This window comes from Protomyctophum parallelum, assembly GCF_964188405.1.
Source record: "Protomyctophum parallelum genome assembly, chromosome: 3".
Classification (NCBI taxonomy): Eukaryota; Metazoa; Chordata; class Actinopteri; order Myctophiformes; family Myctophidae; genus Protomyctophum; species Protomyctophum parallelum.
In genome coordinates this window covers 42,957,838-42,978,193 of record NC_139698.1, presented here as the reverse complement: position 1 = coordinate 42,978,193, position 20,356 = coordinate 42,957,838, and the positions used below count along the sequence as shown (strand labels likewise).

Here is a 20,356-nt window from a genome sequence, read left to right as displayed (position 1 = left end):
TACCCAAAACACATCCAACCCAGATTTGGCTCAAACAAGGGATTACATTAATTTGGCTCCTATGCCACTAAAATGTGCAATGCCCTCAACAGCCATTAAGAAATGTGAATCCCTTGACTCCCTCAAAACCACTCTCAAAGAGCACCTATAGACGGCTACAATTTGAAACTGGCCCCTGTAAAAAGTCCCCCCTCACCCCTTTTAGTAGGCTACATGTTTTTCCATTTTTACTTTCTTGATGATTTCCTGTTTTTCATAGAAGTGTATATTTGTACGTCTTTAAATGTTCAGATTAATTGAAAATGGACGACCCTGATGTAAACAAGTCTAGTGCTTTTCATGGTTTCGTCCTCAAAGTAGACATTTTTGTATTGACTTGTGCTTTCGTTTGAAATGTACCCATTCTACAATTCCAATCAATCAATCAATGGTAGCAATACAGTTAAGACTGAAATAATACAATGATAATAAAAGGAGAAGGTATGATGTCGTTTTCCTCACTAGAATAAACAATCATAGTTGGACACAATACATGTTGGGGACAATGGAAATAATGAAGCTCTTGAGCCTTTTAGTTTTTTATACTTTTGAAGACCCAGCTGAAACGCATTTGTTTATTGGTGTGTGCCAAAAAGTGGAAACGTGAGTAGGCTACTTTGTCCTTTTATATATTTTATTTTTATGTGCTACCTTTTGGGGATTTTTTCCAATTCCTACTTTTGATGATATGTACAAATATATGTTCATTCATTTTCTTAATAAAAAAACATCAATGACTATACACATAGTTCTATATAAATAAAATCTAGCATAACAGTGAAAAATGCAATCCTTCACATACAGTAGATAAATATAGCTTTATTATTATTATAAAACTCATGAACAATGTAGTGAATAACCAGCCAAATGCCTATCAAGTCTACTTAAAACGTCTGATGGTACTGTATCTAGTCTCTGCAGAAGCACCCATAGCAACTGAAAATCCCATAAACCATGTTACAAAATGGGGTAATTTAATTTTAATTATCACTGTAGTTGTAATTACACATTATGCCAGAATAGTTAAATTAGCAATGGCCTCATAAATGGTGTATAAACCTGTACAGTAGTACATGGGATAGTATATACAATCATTATGGTTATAGTCATTATGAGAAGGTAGATAGTCATTATCATCATAGTTCTACAATATGTATAGGCTATCATACAGTACGTCTTCAGTGCTCTACATGTGTAGTGAGTTTGCGGAGAGGATGCTGCACTTACACTTTATAGTAAGACATGTGTGTCACTATGTGATCTTAGGGTACATGGTGGTTAAATCACATGGACAGAAAATTCAGTTCACAGGCATTGTGGGTTTTCAGGTGTGATATATACTGGTGAAGAGGTACACGCACATCCAAACATTTTGACGGGTGCTGGATCAAAATAGATAAACTGAACAAAAGTAGGTCTGCACACCGTCTTAAAGGGGAACCACTCATTTTCAACATTGAACTATGTAATTAATATACCTTAAAGATGTGTGGAAATTATTTAAAAAAGTTCCCCCCGTTCTGTGTAGTCTGGAACTTGGTGTTCTAGGCTACACAGAACTTGTGATCAGTGACACATTGATCACATGACCACAGGTTCATCACAGAAGATAGGGACTATATAATATATAATATATATATATAATATATATATTTCCACACAACTCTAAGGTATATTAATGACATAGTTATGTCATGCTCCAAAAGTAATGTAATAATAGAGCAGTCAAAGAACGTTTCGGCCTCCGTGGCCTTCGTCAGGTGGTGTACTGAGAAAAGACAGGTGTGTATATATAAAAGCAATAGTTTTCAGGTGTCGAGCTTTGATAAGAGTCCATAGAACTAGTCCCCAGATATTACAACTCGTAAGTCCTTCATGTTGATGTGGGTTGATGCTGCCACTCTCTTGCTTTGTACTACATCCCCATGATACCTTTGGCATCATACCTTACTCACATTTGAGCAGGGGTTTGGTGGAATCTTACAACAGCACCCTGTCATAATCACGTGTCATCATGTCAAACCCTAGATATACCTATCAGAGTATGGAACAGGTGGTGCTGCGTAAAGGCACATTGGTGGGCAGTCTACCGTACTGCAGCTTGAAGTTGCTTCTCTTGTTGTTGAGTTGGGCACAGGGGATTTCCACAACAACAGCAGGTGGTGCTGTCTCCTGTACTGCATTGACCTGAAGTACTTCCAATTTGGACCCCCTGCTGTTCTTAGTCTTTTTAGCCTTTTCCTTCTCCAGGGGATCTGCTGATTGACGCTCAGTGGTGCCCTCTGGTGTAAGCAGGGTATCCATGTGAAGTTCACTGGGTCTGGGGGTAGGCTTGTCCCACGTCTTCTCCTCGCTGGGGTAGTTTAGGTTGGACACAGAGCGCTTGTTGCTATTGCAGGTGGAACTATAATAAAATAAAATGAATAAAATACACAATATAAAGGAATAATTTAGCAGGTGCTTTTCTTTCTCATGAAACACTACAACACTGGAAAATGGCAATATTCACTGTCTAGTGCCATAGATTTGACTCAGATCTGACTCAAATAACAGCATCCTGTGTTCTATATATTAATACTAATAGTGTAGTAAGTCTAATAGTGAATATTGATACATATTCACCCCTCTTCAGAGCTCTTGTCCTCAAAGTCCTGCTGTTCACTGCTGTAGCGCAGCTCTGCTGGGGTCTTGAATGACAGATCTTTCTTCCCTTTCAGCCAATATGTTTTCATGTAGCCCTTACCCTGCAATTGCATAGATTAATACATATTTGCTGCAATAAGAATGGTTATTATTACACATGCTGACATGTACCCCCACTACATCTTGTTTTCATTTCCAGCAAGCGTACTGTATGTGTAGATAGACCATACAACAATTTGCAGACAGTGCTACGGAGGAGATGGTCTGTTTCCAAAGGTATATAAACTATACATATTTTTGTATTTTGTTTTATTGACAAGGAAGGAAGCCATTGGTTTCCATTTATTTCATTTACAGTAAGAAAGTCATAGCTAGACATGAATCTTGCTTTAGATTGGTAATTCAACAAAGTGAACTTTCTGTCACCTTTGTTTTTTAAGCCCCATTGTGCGATATAAGGCCCCTATCAACATGGACAGCCGGTGTGTCCACATATTGGTCGATGTCTCAATGAAACCTTCATAGTTTGCATATTATTGTCAGGGCTTGTGACTATGAAAACTATTATTAGACACCACTCACCTTCACAAAGATCTTACCCCTCTCCTCAATAATATATGGCTCATGTTCCAGGTGGTCTTTAGTGGTTTGACTAATATGGATCTGCATGCCCTGCAGCATGGGGACAGATGGATAAAACAAACTTACAGTCACTGTTAAGTGTTCAGTTATTCATTCATAAGGGATTCAGAAGCATCTTAGTTGCCATATAATATTGGTGCAGGAACAGTAATTGTAATTGACAACTTCCACAAGACCTACAGAACAGTGACTGCACTGTAAATAGCCTACAATATCTTTCATCTAGTTCCCTACTCGGGTATTTAATTTACGTATCAAGCATTTATTTAGGGAGGGAGGATGTGTTACTAGATCGAAAGATAGTTAATAGACACTCACATTTAAAATGTATTAATCTTTTAAGAAATCATTATTGTAGTCAAGAAAATATATCTATCTATAGACATCAGAGAGCCAAGTCTAATTGTAATTGCCGGCACCATTTCCAGTATTAGAATGACATGACATTACACTGCAGGGATGTTGTCTTCTTTTAATAACATTTACAAAAGCATTACGCTGTAGTTCATTTAATTAAACAGTTGAGCTGAAACTGGAGAGCATAGTGAAGCAGAAACATTTTTTTGTCTTGTTGTTACTAAAACTAATGGGAAGCAAATGATGTAATTATCATTAACCAAAATGCAACACATACAGCGGTCTTGTTACACAGAAAATCTGTATTTGTTAACAGTAATTCATGGGTAACCAAGGGTTATTTAGCACAGCTATCATCGGCATACTTACTACTCCATTGCTCTCCATCCGCGAAGCTGTGTTGACAGTATCACCAAACAGACAGTAGCGAGGCATCTTCAGACCCACCACTCCAGCTACAACCATACCAGAGTGGACACCTGAGGTGGCAATAAAGGTGTAGTTCACTGATTGGACTGAACATCACGCATTCACACTTGGGCTTTAGTTTTATCTTACATTTATATCTTTATAGTATAGCAGCCGACAGGCTTCTTTTGTTTAAAGTGGGACATTTGGTATAGTCTTTTTTATGGTCACATATAAACCCCTATAAAAGACAGCCGGTCAGCAAGTGGTTTCTCAGGAATCCGAGTTCCAGTAATGGTATTTAGATAATGATATATTTTAATTGTACAGGTCCGACTTACTCATCATGATGGCCCATTATACTTCATTCAATTGAAAATCTTCAAATGGACCATGCAATGTGGCAGAGGGCAGATGAAAATTAATTTGTTACGTTACGTTAAGTTTGAATTACAAAAATTGGAAGCTGGCTGAGCAGCAATGTCAGGTAGCCTATGCTGTGTCTCATAATTAATTCGTTAAAATTACCAGACCACTGGCATGAAAGGATAAATAAATTACCAGAGGAAAAAAAAATGGTCTTGAATTTCTCTTCTCACCGACTCGAATCTGAATGTTGTCCCCGGTAGAAGGGTCTTTGAGGTGGTCAATGGAGCTCAGCATGTCCAAGGCCATGTCACAGATGTGGTGGGCATGAAAAGTGGTCTTGTTGGGCACACCTGCCACCACCATGTAAGCATCCCGGATGGTCTCCACCTACAGAACAATTGTTGGTGGAGGCCAATAATGTTATGCTATATTCTCTACAAGATGCTGTAGTGTAGCATCCTGTCTCAGATGGTCGTCAATGAGAGTTCACTGCACAAGCTAACACTGCATATAGATTTTCAATAAATGTAATAGTACTGTTTCTGTAGTGCTGCTGTTTTCATGTGACTTCTTACAGTTACTGTTACAGTTCTTTGACTGAGGGTAGTCAAAGAAAGCTAGAGCTGCTTGTACTGTTTACCAGTTCTCATCTGACCTTGTAGACGTTGTGCTTCTCGCTTAGTGTGTCAAAGACGATGTAGATTTCATTGAGCATGTCCACCACCTGCATGGGTGTGATGTGGATGCAGATCTCATTAAACTTCACTACATCGCTGAAGAGTATGGTCACATCTGGGAAAACCTAGAACACGAACACACACACACACACACACACACACACACACACATATGGAACATAGAACCTGGATATAATATCATTGGATAAAAGTAGTTATCATGAATCATACATACGTAAGATAAGAACGTAACAGAAGAATATCTATATAATGAAATGATGCAGTATACTATATATTGCTATATCTACATAAAACTGCAACTGCTACTTTCTATAGACCCAAATGGAAATAAGCAGCCAGCTTAATAAGTTTGAGGAATCCAGCATTCTTCTATTCTATTCACCTTTTGACCATGTATTTGACATTGAAACTATTTATGATCTTTGCCTAATAAATAAAATCACAGTTCCTGCATGAAAGGTGCACAGATTTATTTATAATCAACAGCACCTCATGCATTTTATAATTTTTTAAATAATATTTAAATCCATTCATCTGCTGATTTGGAGAGGTCTCATTACATTTTCTAAGCTACATTTCAGAACTCTCAAGGTCTTGATATTTGTCCATTTGACTACTATAGAACAGGGGGCCTTTATATGTTTCAGGTGAAGGACCCCTTAGTAGAGAGAGATTAAGTAGTATCACGCATTGTATTTGTCTTGCATATTCAAATATATATATTTTTTAAGAAAGCCTTCAATAGCTCACCAAATTTAGCTCATTGTCTCATAGTTTTAATGGCTTCATACATTTGTTTGACAGCACAGAGCATATTTTTATTTATTCATTTTTTGCTTGGTTGCTATTATGTTGGGGTTCAAATATTGGCGACACCCCTGTAGTAGTCTCTCCAGCAGACGGACTCACAAATTCAAAGGAAAAGAGGGTGCTGTTTTTCCTTTATTTTCTGATGATGGGTTCTCAGATTGCCCCTGTAGTAACCCTGAGGACCACCTAAGGGTACTGGATCCCCTGAGGAAGACCCTTAGACCCATGCTATAGCAGACAAGTTTGCTATAGCAAATCTATTTAAAAAAAGTTTAGGCTTACATTCTTTCTCGATTGTTTGGTTATAATATATTTTCACTTAATTGCCATCAGCATTCATGGTTTCCTGTACCTGGCATGTCTCTAGTGCCGTGATGCCCTTCCTGAGGCGGTCTGCCACAGCTTTGGGAATCATGGCATACAGCAACGAGTCTCCTCTCTTCTTCTCCTCGTCTAGCTTCTTGATGATTTCCTGTAGCTGGGCATACTTCTGTTGCTCCTGGAGTATCATACATGGGAAAGGATTTGGGTTGAGATACGATATAGGCTACAGTAAAGTCCTCAGTGTTCATTAAAACTCTTAGAATGTACACATTTGTACACTTTCACAGTTATGAATGGATAAATACACTGAGGATTTTACTATGTATTCTAGGGAAATAATATTGACTTAAACTTGTATCTGATGCTATTAATAATATATTTATGTGAATAGTCAAAGGTGCTTATTTATTCATGTAGTTCAATGTATAGATACAATATGTATGCATTATGCATGGTCTGCAGCATGCTACAATACTTTAAATTAGCGGGTTCTTCTTGATATGATAAAGTAATAATATTTGTCTTGGCCCACTATCTGCCTGTCACCTGGTCAAGGGCCAGCTGTAGTTCAGCTGACTGCTGTGTGCCCGCCAAAATCAGCTCTCTGCTCGAGTCATGCAGATTCAGGTCGTTTACATACACCCCCATCTTAATCATGTCCTCCACAGTCTCAATACTGGAGGAATAAGTTGAGAAGCATTTGTTCTTTAAATAAAATGAAATGTGAACAGATGTGTTCAATTTACCCAATTTGCATACTTTCATCTGACAAACCAATACAGGAGACTTAAGGCTATAGTTCACATGGCTCTCTCACTTGACAGGCAGCTCATTGAGAGTAATATTGACATGTCATGTTTTCAGTTGAAAATGCATCAAATTATATTTTAGCCTTTATGCTCCTTGTCTCTTTTGTACCACACAAGCAGGGTTTTGGTATCGCCTACGGCCTTACATGGGTGTCCCCAGGAAGATGAGCGAGTCCCATTGGGGGACATACTTCATCTGACCCTTCAGATGAAGCGGCTTCTTTGGAGGCTCTCGCATGTCCTCAAAGATGGTTTCACTGCACTTCCCTGAAAGATAAAGAAGGAGGGACTGTCAGGATTATGAGGAAGTCTTGCATTGTTTCATGGATTCCAAGATCAGGGAAACATTGTTTAGAAAGTTGAGAGAGAGAGGGAGAGAGGGAGAGAGGGAGAGAGGGAGAGAGGGAGAGAGGGAGAGAGGAAGAGAGAGAGAGATATAACCAGTGACAGTCTGGAAGGCCAGCAGTTCAATATCTTCTCCAGAGATGGCAGAGCTGCTGTACTGGGGTGTCATAGTACTGCTATACTCCTGATCTTGTCTCTTCATCTCCTCCATTGACTTGGGCTCTGCAGCGGAAATGGAGCGTTCAGGACATTTTCAGATTCATGAAAAAGGGAGAGGATAATGCCTGTGAGTCAGCGGATATAGTGTAACATGAATAAGTATGATTCTAAGATGGTGGATACCTCTTTCTTCCCTTTGCTTTTTTTCATCCTGTTCCTTCTCCTCTGACTCATCCTTGTTCAGTTTGGGTATGACCTTCTGTTTACTTTCCACTACTGCTTTGGACATCAGCTCAAATACATTATTCAGATGAGTGTAGATCTAAAGAGAGCAGGTGAAGATAAGATGTTCTTTAACAGTGATGACAAATGCCTTGACGGTGTGCAAACAAGTAAGCAGGTGGATTAATGGATAAGTGAGTGTGCTTAGAAATGTGGAGTGTTGAGTGAAAAAGCAAAATAAATGAGCAAGCAACTTGACCATAAGAGTCAGTGCCCTGTCCAACTCACGTTGTCCCAGCTGAACTCCAGCATGGGTCTGACCAGGGTGAACTCTTCATTCACCTTCTTGCCCTGCAGGTCGGAGAAGACCTCCTTGAGGCCGTCGCCGATGCGATACATGGTCATGTCGCGGCGGAAGATGACACTGAAGGGGAACATGTCAAAGAAGATGCCTCGCTTCATGGGCAACTTATCATAGCTAGGTGCTGTCTTCTGCTGAGGCATGCGGTGCTTGAAGGCTGCATTGTCAAAATTCATCTTGTAAACCTGGACAAAAAGAAGTGGGTGACACTTCTGTGATCAAATCAAGGTTATTTTATTTATGGAATGACATTAAATGCAGCTTCTTTACAGAGCACTCTATAGATTAAAAGAAGAAAAAAGAGGCCTGTCATCACAGATTTTGAAATACTGGGCTCAGACGCGTTAAGTGTTTGTGTGAGACTGAGCAAACACATCTAGGTGAGACATAATAAAAATGGGTACTAAATTGCAAAACACAGAAGTTACCCTGTGACAAATGCTGCCTACCCATATTCTAACTCAACAAACACTTAACTTTGTACAATAAGCAAGAATAAACGAGAATCACAACTAGCATGTCATTGAAGGAGATGGAATGATTTAACTATCTATTTCTATTTATTTGATGTATTACCATGTGTTGTTCTTGCTTACTGTAAATCGCTCTGGATTAAAAGCGTCTGCTAAATGCCTAAATTGTAAATGATACAAGGTCAAGTCAGGTGGTTGCCATAATTAGGAATTTACTTGAACCCAAGCCCTATAGTACATACCACATATGTCATTTTCTCAGTTTCCTCTTTGGACAGGATTTCCACTTTAATGTCTGTGTTGTAGAATTGCCTTCCGACTTGAGAGAGTTGTCCTGTGGGATGCAGTGTTGTCAATGAACTGATAGAGAGGGAGAACATGGCTTATGGGGAGAATCTAGGGGTGCTGTACTCATCCAGTACAGGAACAATGCAACATTAAAGATCAAAGTAATCCAGCACAGTGAGCACACACACCAGGAGTGTTCAAATCGACTTAAGTTTAATTCAAATAGTTATATAACACATTGGAGCAAAAAAGGCAATTTGAACACTGCACTGAATTACTTTGATCTTTCTGTAATATATGATTCATTAATCTCCACTGGGGCGGAACAGCCGGGTGCATTGATTATGTTTTTGTCTTTGAGTCCGTCTGTCTGAGCAGCTATAAATCTCAGGCAACGATCAAGGAGGTGTGACATACAGGTTTAGTTTTGTACTTGGTGCTGTTGCGTGCATGTCAGCTGTTGCAACCGGTTTATTTGATACTTGATTGATTGCATGCTTTCATGACTGGCTGCCAGTGACATTTTCTTCAGCCACAGAATTATATCTACCAGGACCGCTGACCCCTTGAACTTGACCAATGCTGTGTGACACATGCTGTAGTTCAAGGTCAACTACACTTAGTAAAGTGTGATGTTGTGTTTGCGGTCTTGTCTTGAGTATAGCGAGGGGGCAAGCAGAGTCGGATGGAAGCACGGCTGTTATTCCAGATACAAACAAAGCTATTTGTTTTCCTTATCCTCTTTGCAAACCTGTTTAGTATTTCGGGTTGTGTAACCAAGTTATACCAACATAACGGTGACGGACACTACAGATTTAATTGAAGGTCTCAAGCAATGTCATTTTAACTATTCATGCAGTGCACCTCAAAGGCACTAAAGTTAAAACTACAAACCTCTCAAAAGAAACTACTACTACTAGACCAGACCTCACACCTAGGACTCACATAACCCCTACTCATTATGCTATGGCTCAGGGTAGAGATCAGAGTACAGCAAATTGCAATGGGCCTGGTTTTCAAGATACTCAAGGGACCAGTACCAATGTACCTGTCAAACTACATCAAAAGGATGAGAAACACCAGAGGGAGCTCCCCTGATCTCATTCCCCCCAGATTCAGGATGGGAATGCAGATGGGAATGAAGGCATTCCACAAAAATGTGGAATGCCTTCCACCAGCCACGTGTCATACTCCTATGGAGGTTTATTGGTACAAATATTAAATAATAAAATATTTAATATTACAATCCACTGACCTACTTCCAAACACAAACATTATGACCCGATTTACATCCCAAATACCTTTGACAAATTGGGTGAATCCCTTGCGCGTGCTACGGTAGTGCAAGGTGAGGCTGGTCTCACACTCTTCCTCCACACAGAAGCTTGGAGGTTGCACTTTTGGGAAGGAGAAGCGAAAGTACTCATGCAGGTTATCCAATTCATTGATGAAATCACGCACATTTCGACCCAAAACCTGGAGAATATGAAGTTTTAAGATATTAGCATGAGCAGTGGCTTATATATGCAATAACCAGCCAAATGCTTAAGAGGAAACGAAACACAGAAAAGCAGAGATTCGTTTTTAGCCCTTACTTTTTGATCACAATTCAAAACGTTATTAAATTAGACATTTAATATTACATTTTTCACAGAACATTTTGAATCACCAAAGGAACCGAAACTGTCAACCCATCTGTGAAATTAAACAACCACACATGGATCACCTTCAGAATTCTCTCATAGCCATAGTTTCCGATCCTCTTGACCATGTAGACCCCAAAAGCATACATCAGCTCATCGTGGGTCTTGCCTAGCACCTCACCTGCCGCCTTGGCCAACCGCAGGATCAAGTTGTCACTGTAGACATAAAAATAAGATTTAATTTAACCACTTTTTTTGTTATATTAGTTTTTATTGGATTTTTTATAGACCTGACAAACAAGACATACATAACAAATACACCAGACTGGGCAATGTATAAGAAACGAGTGGCAGACCTATCATGATGATGATGAGATAGCATGGGCTTATATGAACACAACAATCATGAAACATCAACCTCAAACAACAGTAATCAGACTAGCAGTTACACAGTGGAATCAAATGTTGCTAGACTGTCCTGGCTGTTGCATCGCAACCTCTCCAAATGTATCAAAGATACAAATGAATTAAGCCATTTAGTAAAACATCATGGTACAGTGGGTATCTTACATTCAGTTAAGATACCTTAACCTTAAAACGTACCTTTGTTACGTCACCATCAACAGCCAATAAGGGACCACCATTCTTACCCTGACATACATACATACATACATACATACATTAGGTATGCGGTCTAGTCTAACTTGGACTCAGGGGGGTGGACGCCTCTGCCTTGCATAGTCCCCAGTGAATAGGCAGGTTGCTATTCACTGGTAACCTAACTTTGGTTTTTAAGGCTTGGATTTTACTAAAAAGCCCCCCTTTTAACGTACAGTACAGTACAGTACAGTACAGTACAGTACAGTACATACGCTTGGAAAATAAATGGTATCCAGGCCTTGCTGTGAACATTTACTCCTGTATGGTTTTAGGTTGTTTTATTAATGTCCTTTTTTATATCCATTTTACCATTGGGTTTTAGAGTATGGTTTCGGACCATGGTTTAGGTATGCGGTCTAGCTTAAACTTGGACTCAGGGGGGTGGACGCCTCTGCCTTGCATAGTCCCCAGTGAATAGGCAGTTTGCCCTTCACTGGTAACCCTATTTTGGACTAAATATATGAAGGTATTGCGGGCAGGGATTTTTACAAAAAAGCCCCCCTTTTAAAATACATACACACATACATACCTACATACATTTCAGAAGTTTTAGCAGTTTTTAAGGACCCACTTTTAGGCCAGTGCACCAGAGCAAGCTCTTGCCTTTTTTTAAACCCTACCAATACATACATACATACATACATACATATCCCCTTCCTGTTCATTTTTATGTAAAATAAATAAATGGTATCCAGGCCTTGCTGTGAACTTTTACTCCTGTTTGGTTTTAGGTTGTTTTATTAATGTCCTTTTTTATATCCATTTTACCATTGGGTTTTAGAGTATGGTTTAGGTATGCGGTCTAGCTTAAACTTGGACTCAGGGGGGTGGACGCCTCTGCCTTGCATAGTCCCCAGTGAATAGGCAGTTGGCCCTTCACTGGTAACCCTATTTTGGACTAATTTTAAATATATGAAGGTATTGCGGGCAGGGATTTTTACCAAAAAGCCCCCCCTTTTAAAATACACACATACATACCTACATACATACATTTCAGAAGTTTTAGCAGTTTTTAAGGACCCACTTTTAGGCCAGTGCAACAGAGCAAGCTCTTGCCTTTTTTTAAACCCTACCCATTTTAACCAAATACATATACCCAGCCGATCACAAAACGTACCTTAGTTACTTCATCAAGAATGGTGGTCCCTTATTGGCCGGTGGACAACACCGACATACCTACATACCCAGCAGTATTTGCACGCTCTACTTGCGCAAGTAATGATGTTGGTGGAATTAATGTAACATTAAATTGATAGTCTTGTTCTAATATGTGTTAAATGTTAGCTCTATATTCTGATTGTATTTGTCATAGAGTTTTGTTCAGTAACAGGGGCTCACTGTCTCTCCAGCTCTTTAGTAAACAGAAATTGTATGTTTCAGGTTGGGATAGCCCTGGTCCAGTGCGTCAGCGAGTGAGAGACTCGCTGTCGCTGATGCATTGTACCAGGGCTAAGGTTGGAATACACCTTGGGTGTCTAATCAGGACTCAGGAGAGATAACCATCATAACCCATACAGGATACATGATAAAACACGTGAAATTGAAAAGACAAAATTGGAACTGGAACACCATAGAATTGTAGCTGATAATTGCGTACTCTCTCCTGATTGGGTGACATTGGCAACCCACCAGAAACTCCCCTCATACAGCTTTTTGTCCTTAACTCGTAACTCATTGATTGTACAACCTTCGCGTCACGCGTGTCAGTATGCGTGGTACTGGTATTGTCACTTGTGTGCTGTTTTTATGCCGAGTGAGAGCGATGGACGGGAGGAGGAGAAACAGTCGATATCACCTTTTTTTTTGTTTTTTTTGTGTAACATAAATTACGTGTTTAGCTACAGTACACGGCGCACTGTCAAGTGTTGAAAAGGTAAGAAACTAACGTCAATCAATATTAGGTCACACCTGTTCCTGAATGGTCGAAGTGGTTTGATGATGTTTATTTACTTTCAGTCAATCAGCGAATATTTTGTCCTTTATTGACCAGCAAATCATATGGGAAGCCGTTTAGGCCATAAATGCATAGTCAACTCGCACATACATGTATACTTCTCTTGCACATACATATATATTGGTACTTCACTTGCACATACATGCATATCTCACATACACATACATGCATACTTCACTTGCACATACATACATTTAGGTACTTCACTTGCACATACATACATACTTCATTCGCACATACATACATACTTCACTTGCACATACATACATACTTCATTCGCACATATATAAATACTTCACTTGCACATACATACATACTTCACTTGCACATACATACATACTTCACTTGCACATACATACATACTTCATTCGCACATACATACATACATACTTCACTTGCACATACATACATACATACTTCATTCGCACATACATACATACTTCACTTGCGTGCGTGCGTGCGTGCGTGCGTGCGTGCGTGAGTGTGTGTGTGCGTGCGTGTGTGTGAGAGAGTATGAAGGTATATGCACAAAAGTATGTATATAACAGAAAGGCAATTACTGGAACAGGAAGCTTGTAAGATCAGTGTTTCCTGCAGGAAAAACTTTTGTCATGGTGCTGTCAATTGTCAATTAATTTGATTAATTAATTCATTAATAAGATTAATAAATTAAGATGAATTCATATTATTGCTCTTGTATTGCTATTGGAGACACTGGGGGACACTGGGCAGGCACTGGCGAGGCACTCAGGGAGGCACTGGGGAGACACTGGGGAGGCACTCAGGGAGACACTGGGGAGGCACTGGGGAGGCATTGGGTAGGCATTGGGTAGGCACTGGGGAGACACTGGGGAGGCACTCAGGGGGACACTGGGGAGGTACTGGGGAGCCACTGGGCAGACACTGGGGAGGCACTGGGCAGACACTGCAGGGCAGACACTGGGGTGGCACTTGGGGCGGCACTGGGGAGGTACTGGACATTTCATATCACACACACACCATGATTCACTAGCCCCCTTTTTTTTTTTTTTCACAGCTTGGCATGTCGCGATTTATTTCAAGCATGGCGCAGCGCCATACCAACAACATTGTGCAGGAAACCCTGAAGATGGTCACATAATTCGCCAGGACACCATTTTTGCCATAACAAATGAATTTCAAATGAAAAGCTAATGGAAATGCAACAGTCAGGAACAGGCCTGTAATTGCTGGGTGCTGAACTGGAGGTAGTGCAAAAATGAAGACTGTCCACTTGATTTTTGTTTTGATTCAATGTCAAAATGAAATCAATGAAATCAATGTCTTAAATGGCAATAGACTTTGTTATACATTTCTTCCAAAGTTTATTGAGATGCATCTAGTGCACTACAGAGAATGATACAGCTAGCCGTAACTAAATAAAATAATAAATAATACTAAATACAAGAAAATGCATTAACTTTCAATAAGCCATTTATTAATTGTACAGATGCCTTACATTTAAATTCAAAGAGGGGATGTTTATGGTTAAGTGTTTAACCTGTAAAAATAAGAATAAGAAGTGTTTAACCTGTAAACCTTAAGGAAATGGCAACCTGTTAATTAATACTATGGTTTATTATTATTATTATGTGCAAAGGTACATTTTACCCCTAAAGTGATGCCTGCATGTAACCTGTTAATTAATACTATGGTTTATTAATAATAATAATAGTAATTATTATTATTGTTATATACACGTGGTACCTTTTTACCCCTAATGTGATGCCTCGAATCAGCTGCGCTATCATGTGACAAAAGCATTGAGCCTTACCGACAGAACTCGGGGAGAAAAAAATTCCTTGCGAAGATCTTGCGAGCTTCCTGTTCCAGGAATTGCCTTCCTGTTATATACATACTTTTGTGCATATACCTACATACTCTCTCACACACACACACACACACACACATACACGCACGCACGCACACGCACAAGTATTTGAAGTGAAGTATTTATATATGTGCGAATGAAGTATGTATATATGTGCGAATGAAGTATTTATATATGTGTGAATGAAGTATGTATGTATGTGCAAGTGAAGTATGTATGTATGTGCAAGTGATGTATGTATGTGCGAATGAAGTATGTATGTATATATGTGCAAGTGAAGTATGTATGTATGTGCAAGTGAAGTATGTATGTATGTGCAAGTGAAGTATTTATATATGTGCGAATGAAGTATGTATGTATGTGCAAGTGAAGTATGTATGTATGTTTTGTGCGAATGAAGTATGTATGTATGTGCAAGTGAAGTATGTATGTACGTGCGAATGAAGTATGTATGTATGTGCAAGTGAAGTACCTAAATGTATGTATGTGCAAGTGAAGTATGCATGTATGTGTATGTGAGATATGCATGTATGTGCAAGTGAAGTACCAATATATATGTATGTGCAAGAGAAGTATACATGTATGTGCGAGTTGACTATGCATTTATGGCCTAAACGGCTTCCCATAATGCAGGCCCACACAGAGACTAACCAAATTAAAATAGGCCTCTTTATGCTGTTAATTAAATGTATTCCATTCCGTGTCCATATAGATAATGGAGGATATATGGGCAGTGGGCACAGAAAGACCTAGACGAAGATGTGTAGCCTAGTTTCTTCTGTTGTTTACAAAGTGGCATGACCAGACATATACTGACTGTACACATTAAAGGACAACTTTAGTTTTTTTCAACCAAGGTTCATGTTTTAGGTTGTTATTAGAGAAAGTTAAAGCTGAGTGTTAATTCTTTTTAATTTGCTGCTTTCTTTCGTTTTAGGGATTTTAGCTATTTTTTACTGGGGGCGGGTTCATTCGAACATGGGGCTAAATATGTATTTCTTTACAACATTTTATAGCGATTTCCTTTTGTATTATTTACTATAGTCCTTGGAGTAGTTTCAACGGATTGTGTGGCCCTGGTGTTGCCCTAGTAGGACTGATTGAGGGTAGCTACTGGGACATAAGTCGGGACTTGATCACACCGGCTGGGTCGCCTGAGTGAGGGGTATGATGTTGGAAGACCCGAAACGCCGTTGACCTCAGGATACATCACTGAGGATACGTCCCAGGTGCATCCATGAGATGTATTTTTTTGTTATAGTTTTCTATTTATAGTGACTCATAGGAATAGACTATGTGACAACCAGGTATAGTCTGGTGACCACTGGAGAGACGGGTGACAGCCGGAATGTAGACGGCACCCGGGTGAGCATTATGGGTTAGCGCCCCAGCCTGTGTCCTCCGTGAGGAGGAAGCCCAACAACCCTCGGTGAGGCCTTTAGGAGGGACATGCAAGCAGCAAGCAGAGCCGCAGCACCATTTCCCTGCGGAACCATTTCCCACCACTCCTGAATGAACTGTCTGGTGCTGGGACTCTGGTGAAACGCACAGGTCCTGGGCCTGGTGAGAGCAGGAGTGGACCTGGTGAGACGTAGGAGGGACCCGGATAGGAGACAAGTTGACAACCCACAGAGCCTAGTCCTTCCATGCACCAGAAGTGTAGCTCCCAGCCCTGGCAGAGTAGTTCTGGAGTAGTTCCAACAGATTGTGTGGCCCTGGTTTTGCCCTAGTGGGACTGATTGAGGGTAGCTACTGGGACGTAAGTTGGGACTTGATCACCCTGGCTGGGTCGCATGAGTGAGGGGTATGATCGGCCGAAACCCTGTTGACCTCAGGATACATCACTGAGTATACGTCCCAGGTGCATCCATGCGATGTATTTTTAGTTATAGCTACTAGACCCTAGGAAATTACATCTGGCCACAAAAGATCACAGGATCTACTGAATGTGTCAAACTGACATATTGAGCATATGACGCACAGTGTGGCTCCCCCCCAGTAGGCTACCTTCTCAATTAGTAGATCCTGTGATCTTCTGTGGCCAGATGTAATTTCTTGGGGTCGATTAGGATTATAGTCAATAATAATAAATAAATAAATCGTTCAACCTGTAGGTCGCAAAACATTGCCATCACCATGTAGTGCCACAGCTTAATGTGAAAACAAGAATATCATACTTGTACATCTGGTGCCTGATGAACTTGAGATGGGGGATCTCTGCTCTGGCCTCAATCAGTCTCCATACATCCTCCCCATAGGATTCATTGATGTAGTCATTTACTGCCTCCAGGTATAGGCCATACATCTTTAGAGGGTTGGAAACCTCCAGATTTATGTCCAGGTTGACTGCTCAGCTTAGTGAAAAGAATGTAGGAATTTAAAAAGGTGTGGAACAACATCCAAAATATACATTGGGACGACATTACAATTAGTATCGATGTACTATAGTGCCGATTAGTGCTGGAAAAGTGAAGTTCTCGTCTGTTGTTTGCTACTGCAGGCTCCATTGTTTACACCTTCCGCATGTGATCACAGCACAACAAGCCTGGGAATCTTAATATAACCCTGTAGCAATGATTACTGTACCTATATAGTAGAGCTTTAACTTAAAACAACAACAAAATGGTCCATACAATCCAACTTCATCAAAGGGATTTATCTGAGACATAGAGTAACCTTGTGAGACCCCTTTATTTCTTGTTTCCTTTTTTCTTTTCAAAAGATGTAAAAAAGAATCACAAAATAAAATAACATTTCATGGGTTAAAATAAGTAGTGAACATAGCAGATCTACAAGCTCACAACATGTGAGCTTGTAGATCGGCTATTTTTACTAATCTGGGTCCCGAGCTAAAACATTTGGGAACCAGTGCACTACAGTATATCGCCCATTGATATGATATGCTAGCCTAGGACAGGGTAGACCACAACAAAGAAAACTGTAAGTCTAGCACATAATTTATTTTATCTCAGTAGTAACTAACTGCACATTAACACGTTGCATAATTCTACGCTACAGCTGTAATCGAGCTAAGGTGAAGAAGATGTAAAGAAAAGTCCCCTTACCTGCAGTCCCTCTGTACAATTCTTGGATTCAACTGTGCCAGCCTAGCGCAGCCACAATGTTCCTTCCTGCTGAGAAAGACCACCTGCTGCTGACATGTTCCCCTCTCTCCTGACACTCGGGTCAAAATAGCCACCTAGAGGCATGTTTCTGGCAGGTACCAAACAAAAGGTGATGGGAATTGTTTGTAAAACCATAGACCTCCTGTGCTTGATATGTTCAGCGTGTTGCTGTCCCCCCCCCCCCCCCCCCCCTCCCATGTACAGTAGGTGTAAATGACAGCAGAACAATGAGCGGAGGTTGGGATAGTGCAGTGGTTCCCAAACGGCGTGCAGAGGCACTGGTGTGTTGTGAGACGAGTCCCTTGGGATTTTGATATAACCACACATTATTATTGCGATATACAATATATCTTTGTGACCCGAGGTTATACAATACTGCATGTGGCTGCCCCACTCGGTCCATAGAGTAATACTCCATTTACATGACAATACTTTTCCTGATACTGTATATTGTTGATAGCCTGAAACTCGGCCTGAATTTACATTTCGTTTCACTTTGTCATTACAATTGGAATCCTGCTATCCATTCGCCTATTCTATATCTATTAAGAAAATAGGAGTGATTGTATTATCTACTATATCAGTAATTTGTACATTCATTTTCCAAAAAATACATTTTAACCACAAGCGTACACACACACACACACACACACACACACACACACACACACACACACACACACACACACACACACACACACACACACACACACACACACACACACACACACAAGAATAACATAGCATGTTGTGAGCTTTAGCTGCCTTACAACATGGTTACATTTCAGACTGGTAGCACCCGTATGGCCTTCCAACGAATGGTTTAGTTTTTGGCTTCAGGAGGACACTGAGATAATATATGGCAGGCTGCTGATGCAGATGTTAGCTGTTGCTTGTGAACCTGAGCATAGCCTACACTCAAGTTCTCAATCAGATTGCTCTTTACAAATTTGCACACTCAAAAGCCAAATAACTGTTGTTAAATCATTTTGCACTGACAATTAGGTCATAACCGTTTTCACTAGGGATGTTCTGATCAGATCGGGTGATCATAAATCGGAGCCGATCATGTCATTTTCAAATGATCGGGATCGGGGGAAATAAATCTGAGATTTTCTTTTCTTATTTCAATAAAATAGTGTGTCTAAATAGGCTTATGTCTAATGTAAATCTCAAAGAAAGATGTATAAACAATGATATTTGTTTATATATTGCTTTCTACTCGATTTGCTTTCTACTAACGCATCGAGGTGACACACAGGCAGCACAGAGCATGCATGCAGGCAGAGCACGCCACGGGATGGTTATATATATTTATTTTATAATGCATTAGGCTACATAAACGCTGCTGCCGCCTATCGCAAGGCATCTTATTTACATCATGGTTGTACATTCACCATCGCTGATGAGTCTCACTTTGTAGGCGAGGAGGGAGGCTTGTTCAGGAACTCCATATATCACATATGTATGGCTCAATGTGTAATATGCACTCCTGTGAGCCAACCTGAGTCATGTCATAAGTTTTGCGGATTCACCGTTTTGCCTGTTTAAATGGAGAAGGGATAAAACGGCGTTCTCAAAGATTTCCACTCTGGGAGGTGGTTTCACTATGTTGCGTTTTCACCTCCTGAAAACACAGTTTTCGTCTAAACGGGACACCAGCAAATTATACTTTATTTTGCAGTTTTCTATGAACACCATTCTCGTGTAAAGACCACCTTGGTCTCAAAGATCATGCAACAAAGACATTCACAGAGGCGTGAAATAGACCCATGATGAAAACAAAGTAATGCAACCCCCACTATGCATGATATGATAATGTCCTGACCGTAGGCTTACTATCTATCTCTGAATGTTTGTCAAAGCCATGCAAATGGTGTTTCCTCTACAAGAGTTTTAACTTTGACTTCAGTTCCATAAGCTGTAGTTGCAAGATTCACTCAATCTAATTAACCAATACATCATTATTTTTGCTATGCTTCCTTGCTTTCATATGACATGAAAAAATAACAAATCCACAATGACAGTAGTTCTAATAAAAGTATATTTATTTATAAATATTTTTGCCTTTTGAATATTTTGAAAGAGACAGAAACAGACAGACATACATTTCTCACATGGCATAAGTGTTGTATATTATATAAAGATCGGATCGGGAAAAATCGGTATCGGCATGTC

At 40.0% G+C, this 20,356-nt stretch overlaps 1 protein-coding gene across 1 annotated transcript; it reads right to left on the bottom strand.

Moving 5' to 3' along the window:
* Window positions 1–2,076: 2,076 nt before the first annotated feature.
* On the bottom strand, window positions 2,077–18,181 carry LOC310856689 (soluble guanylate cyclase 88E-like; the record flags this gene model as incomplete). Its single annotated transcript, XM_083762160.1, has 17 exons — window positions 18,119–18,181; window positions 17,231–17,407; window positions 10,674–10,806; window positions 10,249–10,423; window positions 8,902–8,993; window positions 8,114–8,371; window positions 7,787–7,925; window positions 7,541–7,666; window positions 7,246–7,366; window positions 6,837–6,966; window positions 6,319–6,465; window positions 5,114–5,260; window positions 4,689–4,845; window positions 4,051–4,160; window positions 3,265–3,354; window positions 2,662–2,783; window positions 2,077–2,443 (listed from the first exon to the last, which is right to left on the bottom strand). The coding sequence occupies exons 2-17, from the start codon at window positions 17,356–17,358 to the stop codon at window positions 2,077–2,079; spliced, it is 2,442 nt and encodes an 813-aa protein (XP_083618286.1). The 5' UTR covers window positions 17,359–17,407; window positions 18,119–18,181.
* Window positions 18,182–20,356: the final 2,175 nt, after the last annotated feature.